The following is a 25,202-nucleotide window of genomic DNA, read 5'->3' on the forward strand; positions in this document are numbered from 1 at the left end:
CGTACCCTGACCATTTGGTAATTGTGTTAACATCTGACCCCATTAAATCTTTCCAGATCAAAACGTTTTACACACCCACCAGACCTGTCATAGTGCGGTTCAGCCACTTAACATGGCAAAATGTCCATCCGTTTAAACTTGACTTGGGAAGAAAAGTTAAGAAGCCCCTTTTTGCCCTTAGGGTTATCATTCTGTTTATGGGCTTGGTTCAAATTTAGTTCAGATCACAAATCCAGCGTTTTAGGGCTGTCCAGTGTTATGCATTTAGGGTGAGTAGTTCACTGTCCCAAACCACATCTGAAAAGGTTTGTCCATAGATCCGATTGTTCCCATACCAATAAAAGCCAACCCCTCTTCGTGCCAGTGGTTATTCTTATTCTATTTTCAGGCCTGTGGGGTTCAGTTGGGTCTCAGGTGAATTTTCTGTTGTTTTAATGTCCAAAACAACATGTTTTATTATTAAAAGTGGCATTCAACACAAATTGCATCATTTTTTAATCTCATAACCTGAAACATTACAGGCGTTTAGTGACACATGCTATCGATTTTATTCATATGTTAACAATATATACATTTTATATTTGCATTCATTAGAATAAAAACACAGATACACATGTTTGAGATAGTTCTTTAAGAGCAGTCTACATGTATTTAATATCGAGTGCCCACCAGATTTCTATACATACGTGGGCTATAGACAAAGTATTATCCTGACAATCCCATTGGCATTACTATGTTTCAGAAACCTGTTTCATCCCTTGTAGTTTAGTTAAGGTCACATATACCTCACACTACTTTTACGCATAAATCAGCATGATCTCTTTGTCATATTTAGCAGAAGAACATGCCAGAACCACATTCTAATGTGTTAAAGGGCTTTTCAGTTAATCAGGCAGGTTCACTCTGAGATGACCAAGAGATAAACCCTTTAACACGAAAGGGGAGATTTTATGTTCCTCCTCACTGAAATATGATAATCTAACACAGGCAGGGTTTCTCAGAGGGAGAAACGCAACCTAAAATGGCTTTACTAGTTGTTCTGAACAGCTCTGGTTCTGACATTTTACATTAACATCACAAGAGCTAAGGTCCTCTCATATGAGTCATATGAGGTGAATGGAATTGACAGTGGCTAAAAACTCACTTCCCTTTACCTGATTTAAGCTAGTATTCATTAGCTACGTTCACCTATATCATGTGCTGTACTGAATATTATACAATAAATATTATTCAGAGTTGCAACTGAAGGTAATATAAATATACTTTTCTTCCTTCTTTTTCGTCGTTTTCTTCTTCTAAAATCTATTTATACCATAGGCAGTGGATAAATAAGGTGCCAACTATATGCCAGTGTGAAACATACACACAAAATCTGCCTTAAAGCTACAAACCAATCCCCCCCCTAAGTTTACAGCCCACATAAGAAAGTCCTGTACTTTTCACTGAAGTGTTTTTACAACCTAAAGAAAATGTTTACTACATTATATAAAATACTGGAATGTCTTTATACAATAACAGCAACAATAACATGTTTTGTTGCTTTAACCAAATGTACCATTTTGGTTATAACTGGAAGCTCAGTATGATTTCCAAGTCTGACTAATAATAATCTACCTAAAGCAAGTATGCTCTCCTGTACAAGTAACCTGAATATTTACATTTATTCAACATGAATGCATGTTGGTCGTGACATTTCAACAGAGATGCATTGCAAGACATGGCCTTACACATCAGTGGGCACTTAAGAAATGTATTTCAAGTGGCCTTTTGATCCTGGACATGCCAACTATGCCGTACATTTGAAAAGGTGCTGTTGACATGCTTGCTCGGTACAATGGTGTCTTTTGTGTGTTGGCCTAATTCAAGAGAATACCTGTTACTGAATTGGTTTTATGTGTCAGCGGACTCAGGCTTGTGGCCTTGTGTGTGATGCCGTCTGTTTCTGCTCTTCTTTAACTCCTGCATATGCTTCCACTTCCCAGACGAGCTTTTGTTTTTCTGTCGCCGTTTCTCTCGGTACCACATTTGTTCACAGTACTCGTCCAGCGTGAAGAGAGGGTGGCTAACAAGCCGGAGGTAGTCCTTGTATCGGTAGCGGGATTCGGAGGCCAGATGGGAATCTACGCTGCTGTCTCGACTGCGCCCTTCCTGGTCCTCTGCTTTGGCCTGCTTGATTTCCATTTGGCCGTTTTCAATCACTTTTAGATTCAGCCGGAGGATGGTGTGGGCGAACGCGTGCTCTTGGGCAGTGCAGTAATATGTTCCTGAATCCCTTCTGTGCAGAGAGCGAATCAGCAGACCCAGATCGGTGTTCATCACCCTTTCGTCAGGTTTTACCTAAACATGAAGAAAACAAAACTCATGATAGTGACACCTTAGCCTTGTTAGCCTTTGCTATGCTCTTAATCAGTATTTATACTTCTGTTTTCCTGAGGTGGAGTGGTTAAGAAGTAGAAGATGGTACCTGTTAATTTTATTAAGAGTTTTAGAATTTATATGGAGCAACACATAAAATGGGTTAAATGCGTTAATGAACGGTTAAACGAGAAACAAATTGAGGTAACTCATCAAACAGCTTTGAGGAGTTCAAAGGTTGTCATAGCACTCTGAATGCTGTAACATGAAGATGGCATACGGCAGATGATAGCGAAGTGATGGCATCAGGTAAAGGTCAGCTCCCTATGAACTACTTTAATGGGCTGTTTAGATAGCTCCTTCTTTACAAATGAATCACGTGTCATGGTTCTGTCAGGGCTAAAACAATACAGCTGCTTAGGGGGGAAGAAGGAGCTTCAAAGCATACTTCCCTTCACCATCTGAGGTGAAAAATAGATCATAGACAAGATGGGACTTTTAGAAATGATAGATTTTGACCAGACCCTACCGTTTAAGGATTAATCAAACAAATAAGAACTTGGCACCTCCAGACTCAATGTTTGCCAGCCCTAGCCATCATGAAGGTCAGATCCTTCTCATTTTCATTGGACGTTATGATCTTTATAATACAATTTCATGTTTTTCCATAGTTATGAATGATTTAAATTGACCTATTAAAGGGGCGCACACCAGAGTTGGCCAAACCTACATATTGAAGGCATATAAAGATGGTTTTCACAGCCTTTGCCTTTTATGAGATACAGCATTTACTGAGCATGAGTAAGTGGAAAACTACATATGTGTGTCTGTAGCCTATATTCCCCATCTTGTCTTAATTAGCCAGTACTAATCAAACGTGACAATTAATTTGCTTTTAATCTTTGAGAAAACATCTAATTATTTATCTGGAACAGATCATGGGTTTTACTTGCATTGCATTACATAGTGAGACTATTCGTTATACTTTGATCAACAGAATAATACTTTGCTCACAATATCAGTGTTCTTATTAACATAAAGGGGTTAGTTCATGCTTTCACGGGTTAATTTAAGTAGAATTCAAAGAGTTAAGAAATGCATACTGCAACAAATGACTAAATGAATGAGACACAAATAAAACAAGAAAATAAATGGTAGGATGTATTTACCAGTCAGCAAAACCAAATAACATTGCATTACTTTAACTCCTCGTGTCTTCATAGTTTTAAATATCTGTATTATTGTTTGATTTGATACCATTGAGGATGTATGCCCAAAAATCTTTACAAATGTTTACATGCATGCCTTCTAAACTGGATAATATATGTTTATATATACTGGGCTGGTAGGGAGGCATCCATTCATAAAAATTCCAGCTTGCAATTTATGTTCTGGTCTCTGTTTACATCTATTGTTTTCACTGAATGCAAGTGGTACATACGGAAGCAATTATAAACAATTTGGAATACCCACTGAGTATTTTTTTTAATTACCAACTACTGAGACATTGTGTCCACATTGCCCTGCTCTCCTCCCCTTGCCCGATAGCAATCTGGTATTCTTCACAGAGGCCGTAGATTTCTAAAATGGCTGCTGTATGCCAATATGCAGCACACTTCTGTGGAACAACTTTGAAGTCTCTGTTCCCTGGGTACATCCACTTGGCGAAGAGACAGCCTTCCACTTAAATACGAGGCATCTGTGACTAAAGCACAAAGGCTTAGGATGTAAGCATGCCAAGAAGAAATGAATAAACCATTGCATATATAGTACCCCTTTGCAACCATATAATCTTTCCAGTACAGTAATGTTGACATCGACAATTATAAATCACGGTTTAATGAAAAAAGGAGCAATGTATTTGTTCACATGTGGAAGTGAATATTAGAACTTCATTCACGGGAACGACGCCCCAGATAAAGGTCAGTCCTGCCTTTACATAAATCTTACAAACATATTAGAGCTCTATAAACTGAGCAGTACACCCAGCAGGTCAAACAGTTCTCGTGCTGCAAGGAGCAGGTATGTTCCTAATTAAGGCCAATATATTACCCATTTAATGGCAGCCAACACATTCTCCAGCTCTTATGAGTGTGGGTTCCCTCTGCTGGCCCTGGGGAGGTTGTCCACACAATGGTAAATACTATCCAAATACCGGGGAGGTGAGGAAGCATTACTCCATGAAAAATTATGTGAAGGAACTCGCGCTTGAGATCCATGTCATAATCGTGTACTACAAGGCTTAGGTAGGCAAAACAGGATTGTTCTATACATGTGATTGTTGTGTGAGGCATCTGGAAGGCATGAGAAATGTGTAGGCGCTGTTGTGCATATTTTAACACAACGGAAAAGGGTCTTTCATAGCGTCTGAAACGGCAGAATTAACCACTGACAACATGAATTCCAGCAAAAGATCCCGTCTCCTCCCATCGCGTATTGAGAGGCAGATTAGGACCTCGTGCCAAGACCTGATAGGTGACAGGCAGGAGACACCCTACTGAGCCAACAGCTTCCGACGTGGACTGCCGGTCCCCTCCCCTCCCCTTGCTTAACGAAAGTAATGCTGTAATTGCTGTAATGCATGGGAGGCCCTGCAGCCATCACTCAGGCAATGTGTCGTGAATGCTAAACCGTTCAAATGGGTCCTAGTCAATCCCGGTTAGATAGGTTGAATAACTTGACTGTTCAAGAGCTTTACATGAAGAATATCACACATTTAAATCATAAAAAAGTAGATTAATTTTTTGCAACATTCATTATTTTCTAAGAATAATTCAGGTCCCAGTGTGTGTCGTTTAGAAGGTATATGCATAATGCAGTCTGTATACTAGCTTTTCAGTGTCACTATTACACACACACACACACACGCACACACACACACACACACATAATACCAGATAACAGAAAGCACTCTTTTATGTTTCTAATAGGAACCACCATTTCAGGAAATTACACCATACTGGCTATATATTCAGTGTATTACAACTCCATGAAATCCCCTCTGTCCAATTCCATATGACTTTCCACTAAATCACAACTATGCTCTGTGGAAGCACTGATCCCAACAGTATGAGATTGAGTTGCTATTAATTAATGCAACAATCAATAACAATGACAACTTTTGGCTTGGTAAAAAGCGCAACACTGTTACATAAAGGAAGCAGTTAAGGCCTGCGGCTATAAATCATGCATGACTGGTCATCCACAAGTGCGTCTACAACATCTCTTATGTCGCAGGCATGGAAACATTAATTCCAATACAGGAAGCATTACTGTAGAAGACAAGTCATTAAAAGCACAGGGTTTTTCAATATAATGTTTCAGGGAGAAGATTGATAAGAATATGTGGTCATTTCATAAAGTGATACCATGTCTGAGTCAGCATAAGTCTTAAGGCAAAACCCTGTAAGGTAAGGTAGTAATATTGAAACCAATTATGCAGTCCGACTAGTAAAACCAGATATATTTTACAGTCGTGGACAACATTGGAGATCTGTAATCAAATAATCCGATATTTTAAAGAAGACAATCACTATAGATCAGATTTTCACCAATTATAATCGAATGAGATACAAATTAAACTAAAATGAGCAAACATCTTAACAGACCGTGATTTCCAATGTGTGAACATGCTGATGCACTGGGCAAAAGCACAATTGCCACAATCTGCTACATATTTTTCCCCGAGTCTTCTTTGTTTTCTTTTCTGATGTTGATGCCACTTTGTTAAAGCACAGAAAAGGATCTGCTGGCAATGCACCATTTAAGGGGAATTCTCTCAGAACCTTGTTTCACCTTCTTTGTATTCAAATTAGTTTATAATAGCTTGTTAGCCAATGAACACAGAAACACTGAATGAATGCTAAACCCCTTACTGTAAAGTATCACGCTGTGTTGGAGTTCATGTAACATAACCTCCAGTAAGAGTCTTGTTTTTCTTCTTCATGAAGGTTACTCGAAAGCTTAATTTACAGGAAACATTCAGACACAGGTCTGTGACTTCGTGCTGCGATATTTTTAACATGATATAAAACAGCAAAGGTGAAGGTAAGTGTAGGTCATCATGAACAGCTTTACACAACTTCATACCTATTCTGTCTTCCGGCCAGCAGTAAATGTAACTTAAACTGCAAGTGTGACTTTAAATACAAACACATGGTCAACTCCACTATATCCCGATTGTTGGGGATATGCTTTCGACTTTGGAGAATAATAAAACGTTCTGCCTTTTGAAGTTTCAGCACCTGTCTTTATGTTTGCATTCTTTGAAAAGAAGTAGTATAATGGTGACACTAGATCTGCTGACTAAGCTCATCTTTGTCAACCCATTTTGGGGATGTATGTCATAATGGAGTTCAGCGAGCAGTTCTTGCGAATCGTTTTCCATGTGGCTGAAGAATTTTCCAAAAGGCTGTTTCTGGTACCAGTCATTCATCACCTCTTTATGAAACAAAGAACACTAAAGTGTCCAATTGCCAGATAAAACCAATAATGAGTTCAAGTAAAGTAGAATGTGAAATAATAACCAAGCATTGAATTACCTCTTATGCATGCTCTTTTCAAACAGAGAAAAACCTTTACTTTTAAAAAAAAAATGTAAGATACACTTGATCAAATATTTTATTTTACTTTTCAGCTTTTGCACATTTGTATGGTACTTCTCAAAAGCAAAACTGATTTATCGGGTGTTGCTTTTTAACATTGCATGTCTGTTTCATAAATAGAGGCACATTAAATGTTAATAAATATAAATAATATGTTTCAAGCTGCTGTTTTACATGCATATCAAAGTGACGACTGCAAGTACAATATTAATGGAGAATACTATCTCAGTATAGACTATATTTATACACAGACTCTTACATTCTATAAGATTTCAGTAGCAGTAGCACTATCCAAACAGGAGAGCACACTTTTAAAAGACATCAGATTCAATATAAAGCACTAGAAGCTTGTGGATCATTAAAATAGATTAGCTTTATGTGCTGATTCTTGTCTTTCAAAGAAGGACTAATGTTTAATGTTTTAATATGAAATATTATTGGCTGCAACAAATGCTCTTAACTAATTAAATAATGATAGGCCTCACCAGAAGTATACATTGTTTTCATTGTTATAAATGTGTTATAATAACATTTTAAGGATATATTTACACGTATCTAATCTGTCTTTAAGCACTGAACTAACTATATTTCAAGCCATATATATATATATATATATATATATTGCACAAACAGAGGCTGCAGGGCTTTAAATCCAATGGCTAAACCAACCAAGAATTTGGACTAGAAGGGTAGGAATCTCCCAGCAGCCCCCTGTGCAGGTCATAGATTCAGAAATCCCCTTGTTTAAGAATATTATTCAAGTGGCTCAGAGCCAACCGTTGGAACAAACAGATCCCAGTTTGGCTCCCCTTAGCTACATGCAAACCTTGTAATTATAAACCTAAACATCCAGGTGAGGCTTTGTAATCCTGCGATGAGTTATGTGTTATTACTCACAGCATGTGGACAGTTCAATACTATGGTGCCCTGCCAAAATAAAATGAAATCCTCCAAAAGCAGACAAATATTCTTTATGTTAATATATATATATATATATATATTTTTTTTAAGTGATACATTAGAATGTGTAAATTCCTTTCAGAGTGGCATGTGGCGCCTTGTCCTGATCCAAATCAACATTTATTTTATTTTATTTCTGGGCTCATTTTACAATAGCTGTTTGTCTGTTTCTTAGTGGGGGTGCAGTCTATAATCTATCCCTGACTCGGGATGAAGAACCACCAGCAGAGCATTCTTGAGGAACTTCACACAAAGAATCCAGCGCTCTGCAGTAACCTATTGTGGAAATATAATGCCACAACCATGCATCACGCTCTCAGCACCACTGTACTGTTCTGCTCCACCTCTACCTGACAGTAAATGCTTATAGATCGTAAAGTAGCACTACACTAGACAGAAGTTGTACAATGCCCCATACTCCATCAAAGGATGAGAGATAGGAGGTCACACACACACATAAACACAAACACACTAACTCCCAATAATAGGTCTTAAATCCACAGCCTTTTCATGAAAACCAAAATCAATTTTAATCTTTTTAAACAGACTTTGTGCAATTGAACATAAGAACTCAAATTTGAGCGGGCAATAACATTGGAGCTTCAGATAACCTTGTATTGTTGGAGTAGACTGGCAATTGCAAATATCGTTTGTCTGAGGGAATGACATCTGTGACGATGAGAAAATCGAACCTCGAACTGGGAGAATTGAGCCAGGACTCTTGTGATTTGTGACCCTCCAGCAATGGCTGTGATTTGGGTGGTGGAGGAATCTGAAACAATGGACGCTGGAAAGGGAACTCTGTCATTCGGATTTATACTTGTGCATCTGAGGACGAGAGGGGGGGTTCTTTTCTTGTGAACTTTGCTTTTGAACTCCATTGACTTCCATGAATGCAAAGTGTGCATTGTGGGATGAAAAATTATAATTTTAAATGAAGCTTTACCTCTTCCCGAAAGTCAGTCCCAGACCTCTGCAGAAACCACCTGATGGATGCCTGCTGAGACTTTGGGATACATTCCAGGAAGGTTGAATTATGTTCAACACCAAACATGATCTTTTCTTCAGCTTGTTCATTAGCCAAAGCTGAGGGGAAGGAAAGGAAAGGACAGGAAAGGAAACAAAAAAAAAGTATTTTACATAAATGATATGGTTCAACACATAGTACATTTTGGTTATCAAAAAGGCATGTCAAATACACAGTACAGATTTTATGTATTTATTATCTATTGATTTATTTATTAAATGTATTTAAAATACTTACACAGTACAATTATATATGTTGAAATATATACAACACTTTTTTTCTGCAATATATAATTCTGACATTTATTCAGTGTTTTTTTATTCAGAGACAACAAAAATACTTACTATCCTCTATGTCCCAACACTGGCTTGAAGGATCACCATGTTTTATATCTTGTCTTCTTGCTCTTCTGAGGAATCAATTCAAGAAATACTGTCAGACTTAATCTATCTATACCCCTAGTTACAAATGTATGTTTTCATGTTGAATATGTGTAATGATATTTTGATTGTTTCCTTTTATTGGAAAAATGTCACAAATGTATGAAAGAAATTGTTTAATTCAAATATTCAAACATAATGTTCTGACTACACACTCCTCATGAATAAAAAAAATAATTATGGTATTACTCTCTCTTGCTCTCTGGCACTGAGAACTTCCAAATAAAACCACAAAACCTGGAAAACTTGCCCAAGGGAAGACTGATCTCTCAGAGTGAAGTATAAAGTTTTACGTCCTGTGACATTAATCCACCTGCGTAACATTATACTCGATTACTGCAGCTCTTCAAATAAATTAATTCAGAAACTGACAATATACATCTGGCGACACTACAAACAGGATTCTTTTGGAACGAGCAGCCAGTTCAGAAGATGAATCCGGGACTCTGTTTACAATTCTGTTCTTTGAAAGAATAATGAACTGATAGTGAAACTGAAATTAGGGAGTAATACGAACTGAGCCGCTGGCAGGTTTCTTAGTCTTTTTTTTTTTTTTTTTCGAATGAGGCCGTCCAACTCTACCTTTTAGAAGCCGGGACATATCTCGAACATGAATATCCATCCCATGCACAATACGGATCCCTTGCAAGACAGCATTCAGCGCAGACCTTCCCGTAAATGTGACATCTGTGAAGCGAGACTTGAACCAGCCCATCCCTGGAACCGATATATAACTGCTGCTGCAAAATAAACAACACAAAAAGTACAATTAGGGGCACTTAATGAATCCAAGGCATTTGAAATATTGTTATATATAATATTGTTGTATAATTTGTATATTGTACCGCTTATTGGATGATAGTTACTACAGCTACTGACCTTTAATTGAACTTATTCATTGTGAAGACATGTAGGTGTGGGGAAACTTCTCATCCAGTACATTTTAAACACCCATCACACTGCTCTTTGACAGACCTGAGAGTATTGCCCTGAACGCCTTTGAGCTCAGGTGTCCGTTTCATACTGGTACAGCCTCGGCCCAGCCTCGTAATGTTTGCATTTTTACCCTAACCCGCTCATGAAGGTACCACTTTGTTTAATGTTTAAGGGTGGCTCCAGATTTTCAGTTTTAAGTTTTGTTATGTTTTGTTCATGAATAGAGCATTCATGCATTTCATTTGTTTACCTGCTGGAAAAATAGACTGTGATCCAATATTTCAATTGTTTAATTGTTTATAAGATTAGTCTGTATGCTGCACCTTAGAAAATAAATCAGAAATACATAAATTAATGTTCTTACCTGTTTGGAGGATATCTCCATAGTCAGAATGGGTGAAGGAACCTACAATAAAAAATACAAATTCTTGATAAATGTAGGTAGATAAATGTCACCCCCATATTATACTTTTATATTATGTATATCCTCCTTAAAGACCTTGTATGTCCTATTAAAATATAAATCTACTTCAAAGCAGTGTACATAGTGGGATATAGATTGAAAGGTATGCGATTCTTTTAACAATACTCCATTTGTTTTTAAAGGCGTCACAGAAACTGCATATATATGTATGTATTTATTTATTTATTATATCACTATCTACAATCAATCTACAAAGTCGTTTTTTATAATAATAACAATTATATTTTATTGTTTTGTTTCATGTATTAGGGGAATCTAAACCAGATTGTGCTTTTTCAGCTTTGTGTTTAGTCAAGCTAAATTAAATCCAGATGAAACTGCAGATAAGCAATAAGTGTACTGACTCAAAGGCTTGGCCGAAGAGAGAAGAGGAAACTACGCTTGAATTCGAGAGAGCGAGAGAGACGACTCCACAAGATGTACTCCTCTCAATGGCTTCTCTATAGTAAGGCAAAGGTGTTGATTAGTTTTGCTCTCCTGACCTGGCAGGAGCTGTTCTGGGAATATTTGTTCTGTATTTAGATAGGGCATTAATACGTTCCTTCTGTTTGATGTGTCAATTGGTGGCGAGTGAGCTTCTGACTTTTCTCGTGCGAATGTAACTGTCAAGAAGCACGTCGAAGTGTTCCGGAGATTCCAGACGTTGTCTTGCTTATATATCTGTCAAGGTTTTGATGAATTAATTCAACTCCTGAATATGCCTGTTCTTGCCCGTTTCCTGAACAACGACACAAAGGCTATGATACTGTGACTACCCTGTTTAAAATGGTTGTTTTTGTTCCGGACTGATTTAATGGTGCCATTTTATTCCTGTTGTCTTCTGTCTTACCTTAAACACCTGCAGTTCTTCCAGGACAACCTCTTCTGTGAGCCAGTTCTCTTGTGTTATGCTCACAACTTTTAACACAGTCCCTGCATCTAAGAAGTACAGAACAGAGAAAGTAATTATCAGCCTAGCAGACAATCATATACTGTATGAATTTTTATTTTTGAATGAATTTATTAATCCTAATTGTCCCAAATTACTTTCTTCTTATTAATAGAACTATTGTTTTATAGTCTAGTTTGATTAAAACTGAATTTCACTATTTCTGACATTCTGTGCGGCTGTTTACATTTCTCCTTTCTTAGAATTTTTATTTTATATTTTTGTAGACATTTAAGACATTCCTTTGCATTAGCGTGTTTGAGTTCATAAGCGGTATTATTTACATTACATCCATGTGAATTTCAGAGGAATACTCAATTTTGTTTGATGTTAAGGAACAAAGCAATATTGTTTTCGATTTTGACAAATAGCATTACTGCTTTAATTCTGAGAAAGACATAAATAACAGTTCTCCCAAAGGTTTATGTATTTCATCACTGGTTATTTCTATACATATGTTTTTATTTCTTGACAAAAGCATTTTTCTGGCAGCAGCCCAGAACTGGTATTCCCTTTTTTCCTCTTATAAAAAAACATTTGCCAAGTGTTGAAAACATGAGTGAGTTATGAAAATGGGGCAGAGCCGAAGATTATATTGTACACCAACAGCAATGTAATTATAGCTTTTAATGAAAATCCTGATACATACCAATGCCTCTACCTCAATAACAATGCTACACAAACAAACACTGGAGATCAGTTTCAAAATATATGAAGTAAAGCGATAAAGATACGTTTCTTACATATTTGCTGATCTCAAATCATAGTGTAGCCTATAGTGCCATCTGTAGTCAGAAATGAGCAAACTGCACCTCAGGAGATTTAAACACTTTGAATTTACATGAAGATTTATTGTATATAAATAACAGGAAATGGGTATTAAAGGCATTACCCTGTAGGATTATTTCGCCGACATGTATGTAATGAAAAAATAGAATTACTAATTGTAGCCATATATGAAAATAATTTTTTTAAATTACAGCAGCACAACTACGTATTTGATAAAGAATACGATTCAAACAATGCTCAAGGAATTGTGTGTTATTCATCCTTCAAGGCAGCAAATGGAGTTGCTCTGTGCGCTGTGTGTTGTTGTGACACTCAATATGGAAGACGTACCTGTCCCCAAAAACATGACGGCGTATTTTCCATCTTCTGCAACAACACGATCCACCACAATCTGGGTCAGCCTATAATCCACATTCGTCCTTATGAACACAGGCTCTCCAGTGATCGGGTAAACCGGTTTAAACATCATGGGGTGGTATTTAATGAAGCTGATGACATCATCAGGAAAGTCTTTTGTTGTCTTTATTTGGGGATCATACGTCTTACTTGGACACTGTTGCACAGAAAGGGAAAAAAATATGTAACTAATCACTAATGTCACTGTTTATACATATTGCAACAGACAATAACAACAACATTACTATTACTACTAATACTAATATAAATAATTACAAGACAAAACTTCTGTTATACACATCAAGAGCAGAAATTTGGTTTTCATTTAAGAAAATCGGGGAAAAGTAAGACAAACCTAAGAACAACAACATATCATAGTCATATTGCATATTTGACCACATTATACTCATAGCATATAATAAACATACATTTTAAGAGAACAAACACCCCTAAAGTATTCTGGCAAAGCATGTCTCATAAAGTTAGCTTTAATAAAACAACTAAAAACGAAGTAAATGTTTCCCTCTAGTGGCAACATAGAAAAATGCAGCTATAACAAAACTTCAAACAAGCAATTCTTAGGGGACAGCCAGCAAGCTGATTATTTTCACAATGAATATTTACACAGTCAACCCCCTAATGTATGTCGGACAGCTTGTTGAAATTCCAGAGAATGACTTGAAAGCTCCCCTAAACATATTTAAAGTTTGAGTGTTATAATTTGTTACGTAAATATGAGCACTTCATTTATAATGTTGTACAATACACATTTGTGATTGTGATAACGAAAGACTAATTATAACGGCACCATATCAATACCAAGGAATGACCCGTGTTTATTATTTCACATATAAACATAACTTGTTGCAACACCATCCATTATATCAGTACCTCACAGCAAGCTGTCCATATCAGACCACTGCTCTATTTCTCAGCAGCTTCCAACTGAATGGCAGTACAATGCTGTATAAACCTTTATAAACGACCTTGTTTGCAAAGGCATTAATTTAGTGGATACAATTTATGCCATTTCAAAAGTGTTAGATATATTTGCAACAGATAATTTTCCAATCAAGAGATTACATGTAGAATCAAATAATAAATAACATATAATACAGAGTTATATATGTCTGGGTAAAGACATCTAAGATACAAATAATCATAAAAGGGTATAGCTTAATGGATTGTTGATATCCATTATATGTAATGGAGCAAAAATGTTATCTGTCAGTCTCTTGGAAAAAGTCAAGCATCTTAATTTTTATCTGATAAAGACTTTGTAATTTGCTTTGGTGGTTTAAAAAATTGTCAATTGAATGGAAATAACCCAGCCTTTACTTGTAATGGGGGAATGAGTAAAGCAAATTCAATTCAATAGATTGGTTTGAATTTTCTTACGGTTTTAAATCATTTAAAATAGTATGAATCATTCATTTTCATCATGTATATTTTAAAGCAAATGTAGTCCTTCTATTATATTGTTTACTGATCAAGGTTTACAATATTAACCACTTAAAAGCTGTACAAAACCTTTTAGATACAGTATCTTGTATTTCAAGGTTGTTGACATTGTTGTCAACATGTACAAATTGTTATTGGCTACCAACAAATTAAAGCAGAGCCTTTTGGTTATTGTTCAAACTAAGGCTGGGATTAAATCAAAACTTTGACACACCCACTAATAGAAAACTAAAGAACTGTACTCAGTTGTGGCTTCATTTTCAGTTAGATGCCACTTTCTTCTAATCATAAATGTAACCGCTATGATGTACATGTTTGTAGTTTGCTATAAGCGGGTGGGTCAAAGTTTTGATTTAATCCGGCCCTAAATTAACATTTGTCTGTAGAATCGGTCCTGAAAAACGGCCGACACAATGCTGTCAACACCAAACATTTTGAAACTATGATAAGGATCAGTGTCGACAGGTTCTCTAATGCACCGCACACAATCATTACCTTCAAGTTTGAAATAGTGCCTTTGGACAATAATGTTTGTCATTTTAAGAGCAAGGATTGTTTTCACCTAAAAAGTGTGTTCCACACAGCATTCAAAGCAAAGTCTTTGTAAAAATGTGTCTATTTTACTTTCATTTTTGTGTCAAGAAAAACCTTTGAAGATACAGGAATTTCCTCACTAAAATAAACAGAATATTTGTATTGAAGCTACATTCAGAGTCAGCACTATTCATTTCCTATTTGCCAGTGCCTGACCCTGAGTTCTCTACCTAGCCATTTTTTGCACGCCCAAGAAAGCTAAAGTGAAATGTGTCAAACCACAGGCTCAGTTTGATAACATGAATTCAATCAGACACCCTTCTTGCAAAGTGGATACTTTTTCCAGTAAATCAGGGGAAATGACTGTATCCCTTCAGCTTGATTTGCACGTCCTGCCAGTATCTATTTTAACTGTTTCCACTGCAGATGCCACTGTCATATACTTACTGTGCCCGGTCGTGGATACGGTATCTTCCCCTCATACTCAACCCAGCGATGGTCCGGCCCGTCTTTATGAGCATACGGTCCATTGAAGACGGCACGAATATCCGCCATACTGTACACACAGACTGCAGAGCCTTTAAATATTGAACTGAAAGATGTTGGCTTTTAGTCAATTATAAATACAGATCAATTTCCATAGTACTATAAATGATAAACTACAGTAATACAATACAATACGAGTGAATGCAATTACACAAAACTATAACTGAATGAATAACTGAAATAATATTATTATTCTTTTGCAAAACATACACAAAGTCAGTACAAATGTTTACATGACATAAGAATGTGTGTCTCTTTAGCTTTGGACTCCAAAGTGGAATTGGCGGGATGAGTTTGTACCTTGTTGTTGTAAAGACGCCATACACGACTGGGTTTCTATCATCTTTTGTGGAAAGCAGGAAAATGTCCTCTAAAATAAAAAATAAAACAGATAAACAGATATTATATTTATTCCAGCTGCAGCCAAAAATAAAATGGTTGATCACGAGCCTCACTTACGCAATTCATCAAAGTGGGTATCAACACCGTCAGATCCAGGAATGGAGCAAACCAGTCTAGCTTTCAGAAATGTTGTCCACTTGTTAGTTAGGCTCCTGAGACCTCCTACATCATTCTGAAATAAAACAAATTGTGAGTTTATAAGTAGTCAAATAATTGGAATGTCTATGGTTTGGAACCAGTCCTCCATGTTGATGAATAAAGATTGAAGAAGGCCCATTATTCTACTTCCCAATAGACTAAGTATTTACAGAAGTATTAACACATCAACCCTTCACAGCAACATTTAAATAAGTTTTCAAGACTTTGAACTGGGAAGTAAAAGGAATCAAGATGAAACTGAAACAATGTGTCAATATTATCACCATTTTTGCAAAAACACCTGAACACCCGCAGCTTCAAGTTCAGGAACTCTCAGATACATGTATGAAAACTGTCCTCAAATTGAACTTGAGTAAAACCAAAGTTATGTTCAATAGCTAAGACAATTGAAGTAGACAGAAAGATATTTCAAGACGTCAACAGTTAAGTCTACCTTGGACAACAAATCAGTGCAGATGGAGATCTTATGGAAGAAATTTAAAAAAGAGTAAAAAGTGGATGCAGCACATTTGGAAGTAATGGCAGTGTAGAAAGAAAATCTACTCTAAGGAGGCATTTATTCCCTCAATAGATGGACAATAGATAGTGGACAAGGACCCAATTTAATTGGAATCATACCACAGAAGTTTATTCATCTAAACCGAAGAGCTGAGTCAGAAAGACTTATCTGAAGTTTTTCTAAAGAACATACTATCATATATAGAATTACTGCCTTGGCTGCTGAGCAACTACACTGACGTCAATGAGGTCAGTAAGGTACCCCAAACTTTATCACAGACTCCTTTGTTGTTTGTTCTTTATATGGCCTTGAATGAAAATGTTTTTCTAAAAATCAGCTACACAGGCACAGTACTGAACCTGGCCTATCCAGAGCAACACACAGAGCTGCAAACTGCACATGATTTACTCAATCTTGCTGCAACAGCAATTCAAAGAGAATATATTTGGCATCTAGACAGGGTACTGTCCCACATCATATATATATATAAATGCATTTCAAAAAAGTTATAAATTGATTTGCATGTTAATGAGGGAAATAAGTATTTGATCCCCTATCAAACAGCAAGATTTCTGGCTCCCAGGTGTCTTTTATACAGGTAATGAGCTGAGATTAGGAGCACTCTCTTAAAGGGAGCTCGTTACCTGTATAAAAGACACCTGTCCACAGAAGCAATCAATCAATCAGATTCCAAACTCTCCACCAGGGCCAAGACCAAAGAGCTGTCCAAGGATGTCAGGGACAAGACTGTAGACCTACACAAGGCTGGAATGGGCTACAAGACCATCGCCAAGCAGCTTGGTGAGAAGGTGACAACAGTTGGTGCGATTATTCGCAAATGGAAGAAACACAAAATAACTGTCAGTCTCCCTCGGTCTGGGGCTCCATGCAAGATCTCACCTCGTGGAGTTTCAATGATCATGAGAACGGTGAGGAATCAGCTCAGAACTACACGGGAGGATCTTGTTAATGATCCCCATGCAGCTGGGACCATAGTCACCAAGAAAACAATTGGTAACACACTATGCCGTGAAGGACTGAAATCCTGCAGCGTCCGCAAGGTCCCCCTGCTCAAGAAAGCACATGTACAGGCCCGTCTGAAGTTTGCCAATGAACATCTGAATGATTCAGAGGAGAACTGGGTGAAAGTGTTGTGGTCAGATGAGACCAAAATCAAGCTCTTTGGCATCATCTCAACTCGCTGTGTTTGGAGGAGGAGGAATGACCCCAAGAACACCATCCCCACCGTCAAACATGGAGGTGGAAACATTATGCTTTGGGGGTGTTTTTCTGCTAAGGGGACAGGACAACTGCACCGCATCAAAGGGACGATGACGGGGCCATGTACCGTCAAATCTTGGGTGAGAACCTCCTTCCCTCAGCCAGGGCATTGAAAATGGGTCGTGGGTGGTATTCCAGCATGACAATGACCCAAAACACACAGCCAAGGCAACAAAGGAGTGGCTCAAGAAGAAGCACATTAAGGTCCTGGAGTGGCCTAGCCAGTCTCCAGACCTTAATCCCATAGAAAATCTGTGGAGGGAGCTGAAGGTTCGAGTTGCCAAACATCAGCCTCGAAACCTTAATGACTTGGAGAGGATCTGCAAAGAGGAGTGGGACAAAATCCCTCCTGAGATGTGTGCAAACCTGGTGGCCAACTACAAGAAACGTCTGACCTCTGTGATTGCCAGCAAGGGTTTTTCCACCAAGTACTAAGTTGAAGGGGTCAAATACTTATTTCCCTCATTAACATGCAAATCAATTTATAACTTTTTTGAAATGCATTTTTCTGGATTTTTTTGTTGTTATTCTGTCTCTCACTGTTAAAATACACCTACCATTAAAATTATACACTGATCATTTCTTTGTCAGTGGGCAAACTTACAAAATCAGCAGGGGATCAAATATTTTTTCCCCCACTGTATATATACAATCTGAAGTTTTGTGGCAAATTCATAGTCCTTCATGCAGGATTAGTGCGGAGGAGTTATCCAGAGCAGTATAATCGGTTTTAGTGAAATTCAACATACTGTGAACAGTTATAATTAGAATCCTGTGCAGACACAGAAAGTGCATGTTGGTGTTCATGGAGATCAGTAACAAACACAAGGTATCAGATTCACTCCATCGCTGTGATTATGCAACTCTGACTGACACTGTTGGAGAGTCCTCCGATATTTAAAAGAAAAACAGAACCAGGCAGATCGCTTCCCAGGGGATTTTAAATATTTACTCGATGTGACGTGCAGGACTACGGTTCCGCCTCATTGGGTATCATCAAAGCTGTCAATTCAACATAAATAAGAAAACATTATGTCATTGTGTGTGTGATAAAACGATGCAAAACTGAGTTCATGTTCCAGTCTCACCTTACAGACTCTAGCAACTCTGGAGAAGACACTTTTATCACTCGGGATACCCTCTCTGGAAGCCTCTCGAAAGAAGAAGTAAATCTTATCATCATCCGGGTTGTAGGTGTCCGCAACAGGGTGGGCTGCAATGAACTTTGCCTCTGGTAAAACAAACAAAACAAAAAAAAGACACAAGTTTACCATTGAGCACAAAGTGAAGGCAAGTTGAGAAAGGTGGATTGAATGAAAGTGCAATTACATGTTGCTGACTACAGTAGGCAAGCAGTTAAATCAGTCTGTTCTGTTGCATCTAAATTAGATCAGTATATGAGCAGTATATAAGATAATATTATACATTTGTTTTTACATATTTTCTGTATTATTATTGGCCCTTATTTTACACTACAGGTCAACTGGCCACTCTACAATGAAGAGTCTCACAGTGGAAAACTGAGCCTTATATCTGAACTCTTCAAATGTACAGTAAATGGCATGAGTCAGCTGCTCAGAACTGCAGTCAACAGTTAAGAAAACAAAAACAAAAGACACATAGACAACTTGGTCTATTTTATGGACATGATATCATATTCTAGAAAAACCTACCATTCACAGGGGAGCATTTCAATTAAGGAGGTAAAGTAAATTTTTGAGCACAAACAAGGTTTTGTTAGTGATATTTGTTAGAGCTTTCTAAAATGCTTTGGAAGAGACATGGAAAGTGGGAAAACATAAATAAACTGGGAATGTAACCCTGGTTATCTGTGAAAGAAGATATTACTTAAAAGCCAGAAAAGGTTGTGTGGGAGCCTCTTGGCTTCCAGCAAAAAGAGTCTGACAATGCAGTGCGGGCGCACAGTGGCCAATAGGCAGCTTTGGGTAGTATCCTCGACTCAAAAGATAACAACATTATACTTGGCATTACTACACATTTGGAAAATATGCTTCAAAATTTGGAGCATAATACAAATAATTGATTGAGTTAGACTTTGGAAAAACAATGAAAATCAAGGATGTGTGGTGAGGATCTTTTTCTGCTTCTTTGCACTTCATAAATAACTGGATTTCATTTTGGCTTAAGAAGAAAATAAACTGCAACCCTCCCCCCCTCCCACCATGCATAAGTGAGGCAGAGGGAGTTTCTGGTTCAGTGGAAAGGGTGTTCACTGCTGTGTCTGTTTACAGAACAAAATGGCAAGAAATCAATATTGGAAAAACACTGACGCTGCTTGGATTCAAATCGGACACCTGCGCAGCCCTGACTGAGTTATACCTCTCTGAGCGCACAGCTGGCACAAAATCTTTCCAGTACCATGATGTTCTAATTACAAAAAACAGAAAACAAGAATACAGTTTTAAAGATGTACCATTGATCCAATAATGTTCAGAGATGTCCGTCCTTATGTAATGGCGATCATTCGGGGGGCCGAGAGAACGAGTGAAAGTTGTGTCTTTGCCCAGAAAATCAGATGCGGTTCCAGCATACAAGTATTCATCTGTACATTAAAGAACAAAAAGATAAAGGTGAGGCACACTACAAACAACTACCTGGTTAACATATTATTGAAATACAGAGATATGGAAGAATGAAACTGAGATGTACCTAAATGTAACTATGTTATACTTAAAATGTAGTAATATTAATCCATTTCAATAAACCCTCCATCTTTAATTATTACTTTTATATTTTGTTATTGAATGTATAAATCTAGTCTTGGGAAATACAGAAGCCTACTAGAAAATTACTATTATCACTGAAGAAAGGAGCAACAAACATCAAAGTGTCTTCTGAACAAATCCTATTGCTACTCATTCTTTTATCTTCCTCAGCGGCTCTGCTGAAACCAGTCGGAGATCAGTCTGGCTTCATCCACAGGTTTTATTGAATACCTCCTCAGTGGGTACGTGCTGCAGGGTTGCATTGTTGTCGAAATTTTACAGCCTTGCTTTTTCACACCCGTGGAAGTGGGGAGTCCAGTGCAGGGTATTTATTCTTCAGATCAGATGCACTACTATAGCCAGCTCAGTGGGAGCAAAGAACCAACCTGCTGTTTGCAGAACAAGCTGTGAAAGTCTGTGGACTTACTCTGATGACCATACGTGCATCGTAGGCAATAAGACATCTTTCTGACACTTTTCAATTGAGAGTAAACACCGCAAATGATTTTAAACCTTTTTTGTTTTAATGTTAATGAATAATATACAGTTCTACCCCTGATATGTATGAGAAGATGAATCAATCTGGAATGTTAATTCTGAGTGAATTACACACGTTGTGGTATGACACTGTAAACAACCTAATTAAGTATTAAAAGATCAACAGGACAGGCATGATTGTACCAGTGTATAAGAATTTGTAGAAATTAAAACACTTCATCAAAACATAAAGAAGTGACCGGGCATAGTCTTTGGGGGGGGGGGGGGGGGAAACAAGCTAAAACTTTTCTTCTAAAATGCACCCATTTATCTTGGCAACGTATAGAACTAAATGTAATGAAAGACTTTAGCAGAGTTCATGAAATAAATTGCTGCACTATGTCTTGCACATTTCTCATCTATAGGATGATTCTGGTTCAAACAATGGTACTCTACCTAAATAAATAAAGAGGATTCAGAGCCACTGTTATTATCATTCCTTTCCATCACCCTTTATAACAAGTGTTTATAGATACATCAATCAGGCAGCCAGTCTCCTCTTCAGGGAAACAACAATAGCATTTTTCCAGAAAGCTGGATGTCACGATGAGAAATGGGTTATATAATTAGTGTTTGCTTAGCTGACAGACAGGCAATGACCAAGGCTCTTCCAGGGGGAAGCTTTGTTGAAAGACTTTAAAACGTTCTTTCTGTGGTTATACACTCCCCAGCAAATTCCTCCAACCCAGTTTAGACACAGTTGTGCAAAAGAACATTAAAACATACATAGATATTTTAAAAATGCACAAATAACAGTAATTAAGGATCGGATAATCAGCTCAATTGGAATATAGCACATTCTCAATGTGATCTGCATCCACAAAAACCAGCCTAAATCAAATTATTGACCAACAGACTAAATAGACTGGATTCAAATCAAAGCAATAGAGATTTTAAAATCCAAAAGTTGATAGCTGAGTATATGGCATCACATGGAATTTGTGAACTTTCTGTTATTTAAGTTTTATTGACTCTTGGGCAATACTTGACTTAATGAAAAGGTCATTTATTAACTTGTGAAATTAGACACTGACTACTGGGAGAATAGTTGATTCTTGAATGGAGAAAAGACCCCATATTTTTCCCCCCGATGAATAGACAGTCTTTTGAAAACCACATCTTGACAGCCCCATATTCTTTACGTCCATTATGAATTTCTTTAATGTAGATAGATCAATCTCTTTTTCTCTCTCCATGTGTCTATGCAACTCCAGTGGTATTTTAAAGATTCACTATGGGTTGTAGACCAATGAAGACCTTGCAGCAGGAGAACAAAAACTTCTCAAACCCATAAAGAACCACTTATCACCGCTCAAATGTGCCACGCACGATAAATGACCATCTGCAGGAGTCAAGATCACTAATCATGTCTCTCATTATAATAGAAACTGAGACACAGCACTGTCTCATTCCTTTAATAACCTGGGGTAGGAGCCCCCACTTCAAAGTGATTGCTTCTCCATTATAAACCATGAACAGAGCTGATTCATGATGATTTAATGGGGTTGAGAATCCATAAATTCCTTAAGACACAGGTCAAAAGGAATCTCTCTGCATAAATAAATAATAATACTGGTAGATTAATGAAGAAAGATTACAATGATAATTATATCTGCTCTGTGAAGTGTCCATACATTCTCGTAATCTTCTATCCCTCCACACATTTTAGTTCATATTTTAAGATTACATCTTAAAGAAAGTTAGTGGAGCAGCAAGATAAATCCCAAGTTTCCAGTTACGATCTGTAGGCTTGTATGCTTTTAGGCACTTTTAGTAACTTATCCTTGTTTTTTTGAAAAGTTATTGTATTTATGTGCTTATGGATATGGGTGTGAGACACATACACCTATGTATATTGGAGAGGATGAGGTCCCAACTGACTCAGATTGGGATGAGAAGTGAACCGTTTCAGATTGTTTCTTACCTGTTAAAACTGAAGCAAATGGCTGCCATGGATCAAATGGACATTTCAGTCGTCCCGATTCAATACTGTGTGTGTTCAAAACAAATGTGGTTTCCTGATGAGGCAGAAAACAAAACTGCAGTCAACAAAACTGTCAATAATATGATTTTCTAACATTTATTAAATACAACTAAATTGCTTTATCAGGTGAATTTAGTTGATGTTTTAGTCTTTGAGAGGACACTTAAGTTTGATGTTCTCTGTCAAGATAAACCCTCCAGACAAAACCCTCAACACCTTCAAGACAGGGTAGACAGACAGAAACAGTGTGAAATATCAAAAGAATATGAATATACTGTTAAATATTCTTCATGGAGAATTCATATTAAAGTTCAAGATGGGCTGATTTCAGTCTTCTTTAAAAATGTGCCCTGGATATCTGTGCATACATTTCAAAATGTCCGCACAGATGTACTAAAATCAAACAATTAAGGCAAATTAGTAAAGGAATGTTTATTGTTTTCTCTTTCAGTATATGCTGTCAACTTGATTTTTAATTGTATACCCTAGTTAATGTGCAAAGTAGTGGCTCCAATAATGTATTTGTCCTCCCAGATGTATACATCACTGCATTAATTGCTATATACAAGTCAAATCTGATGTCAAACTAACATCTTTGAAAGCAGCTGATAAGTGATTCCCAGCACAGCACCTGCCATACTCTGCAGTCCCCTCCTGTCAATGTCTAAGATCACTTTACCTCTCCACGCCCTCCAATTTCAATGAAGGCGCACACAGGATGGAAAGCCCCAGTGCCACAGGCGTACACGTGAGTCTTGTTATAGTTGTGGAGAACGCGGATGAAATTTGCACACTCTGTCTGTTGGGAGAAGTAGTGAAAAAGTCCATTAACTCAGGAATTTAGCATGTACGTGTGTATTGCACCAGAGATGTCAAAGCAAGTACATTTAAAAGCAGAGTTATTATCAGTGTAGAATAGATAGACTTGTAATAGTCCATCTTCCATCAGACTTACATGCACGTTTTTCCCTGTAAGTTTACACAGTTCCACTCTTTCTTTAGATGCAGGCCAGTGAATCTGTCAACAAAAACAACAGACAAAGATAGTCAATTCCAAGTTTTCATACTTTGTATAAGAATGGCTCATCTCCATACATTTTGAGGGACAATTATAGGCCAAGTCATGACATAAACAGAAGCCATTGTAATTACAAAGCTTTATCGTATTACAAAATAAAACATAGAACATCTGTGCATGTTTGTAAGCAATCTGGCCAACTTCTATATTTTCTACCTATTTCCTAAAATATGTACTGGTTCCAAAAATACTAAATCATTTAAAAAAACTATCAATGAATGCATAGTTCATTAACTTTGATTGGAAACATCACTTAGCATAGAAGCAGAAATCTTTGAAAACAAAATTCCTACTGTGCAAACACATATTTTACAGAAACCTTTACAGCTAACATGACAAGTAACTACATGTAAAGTCCCTGTACCTGTACAATAACTAATAATTATACATTCATTAGTTCCTGTAGGTAACATAAAAGCTGCACGTATCTATTCACACAGAGAGGAAAGCGTTGGATCAGTGCCCTAGCAAAATAAACCTCAAGTACCACAGTGCATCTATCCACTGGTTAGTGAGTAATTCAGTTTCTAAGCCAAGTGAATCACAGGCCTCTCGCCTTGAGGCTTAGCAGAAGCCTTCCCAATTATTTTGAAGTATGAGGTATCGTAGACAAACACATTTACTTAGTTACCAAAGTCAAGGGCTTCTTTCTGTGCTGTACTACCCTACTCAGAAAACAAGTACCGGCTCCATCATTGTTTGTTTATCATGTTTTTCTTCCCACTTTCCACACACAACTTGTTTATGTTATTGTTCAAATGTCTTTAAGGGTTAATATGTTGTAACTTGTTGTAAAACCCAACCGTATTCGTACAGAGTTCTCTCTCGTTTTCTGTTCATTTCCTCCTTAGATTTGTATTTGGTGTAACTGGTATGAAACCACTTTGTGCAACAACTTGTATCAGAAGTATATTATTTTAATAAAATTGCTGCAGTATCTATCATTCAAATGAAAATCGAAACACACAAAAACAAAACAGACAAAGAAAAAAGGTGGAAAAAGCAGATCATTTATTTTGCTCCTTTAATTAATCCTGATATAGAAACACAGCACACACGCATACCACAAACTGCTT

At 37.2% G+C, this 25,202-nt stretch overlaps 1 protein-coding gene across 2 annotated transcripts in view; it reads right to left on the reverse strand.

Annotated features, from left to right (window-relative positions):
* Window positions 1-478: 478 nt before the first annotated feature.
* sema3d (sema domain, immunoglobulin domain (Ig), short basic domain, secreted, (semaphorin) 3D) overlaps window positions 479-25,202 on the reverse strand; it is a 47,756-nt gene continuing 23,032 nt past the window's right edge. Inside the window, exons 4-18 of one of the 2 annotated variants that reach the window (XM_066723994.1) lie at window positions 24,004-24,066; window positions 23,728-23,847; window positions 22,989-23,082; window positions 20,236-20,364; window positions 18,890-19,032; window positions 15,920-16,034; window positions 15,761-15,830; window positions 15,362-15,506; window positions 12,854-13,076; window positions 11,636-11,724; window positions 10,687-10,728; window positions 9,969-10,123; window positions 9,291-9,355; window positions 8,866-9,005; window positions 479-2,337 (exon numbers count right to left, since the gene is read on the reverse strand). In XM_066723994.1, the coding sequence (XP_066580091.1) occupies window positions 1,891-2,337; window positions 8,866-9,005; window positions 9,291-9,355; window positions 9,969-10,123; window positions 10,687-10,728; window positions 11,636-11,724; window positions 12,854-13,076; window positions 15,362-15,506; window positions 15,761-15,830; window positions 15,920-16,034; window positions 18,890-19,032; window positions 20,236-20,364; window positions 22,989-23,082; window positions 23,728-23,847; window positions 24,004-24,066 (2,040 nt within the window). In that variant the 3' untranslated portion in view covers window positions 479-1,890. Of the gene's footprint in view, window positions 2,338-8,865; window positions 9,006-9,290; window positions 9,356-9,968; window positions 10,127-10,686; window positions 10,729-11,635; window positions 11,725-12,853; window positions 13,077-15,361; window positions 15,507-15,760; window positions 15,831-15,919; window positions 16,035-18,889; window positions 19,033-20,235; window positions 20,365-22,988; window positions 23,083-23,727; window positions 23,848-24,003; window positions 24,067-25,202 lie in introns of both variants that reach the window. The other variant, XM_066723993.1, reaches the window with a different exon arrangement.

This window comes from Amia ocellicauda, chromosome 15 (assembly GCF_036373705.1).
Source record: "Amia ocellicauda isolate fAmiCal2 chromosome 15, fAmiCal2.hap1, whole genome shotgun sequence".
In the NCBI taxonomy this organism is placed as follows: domain Eukaryota; kingdom Metazoa; phylum Chordata; class Actinopteri; order Amiiformes; family Amiidae; genus Amia; species Amia ocellicauda.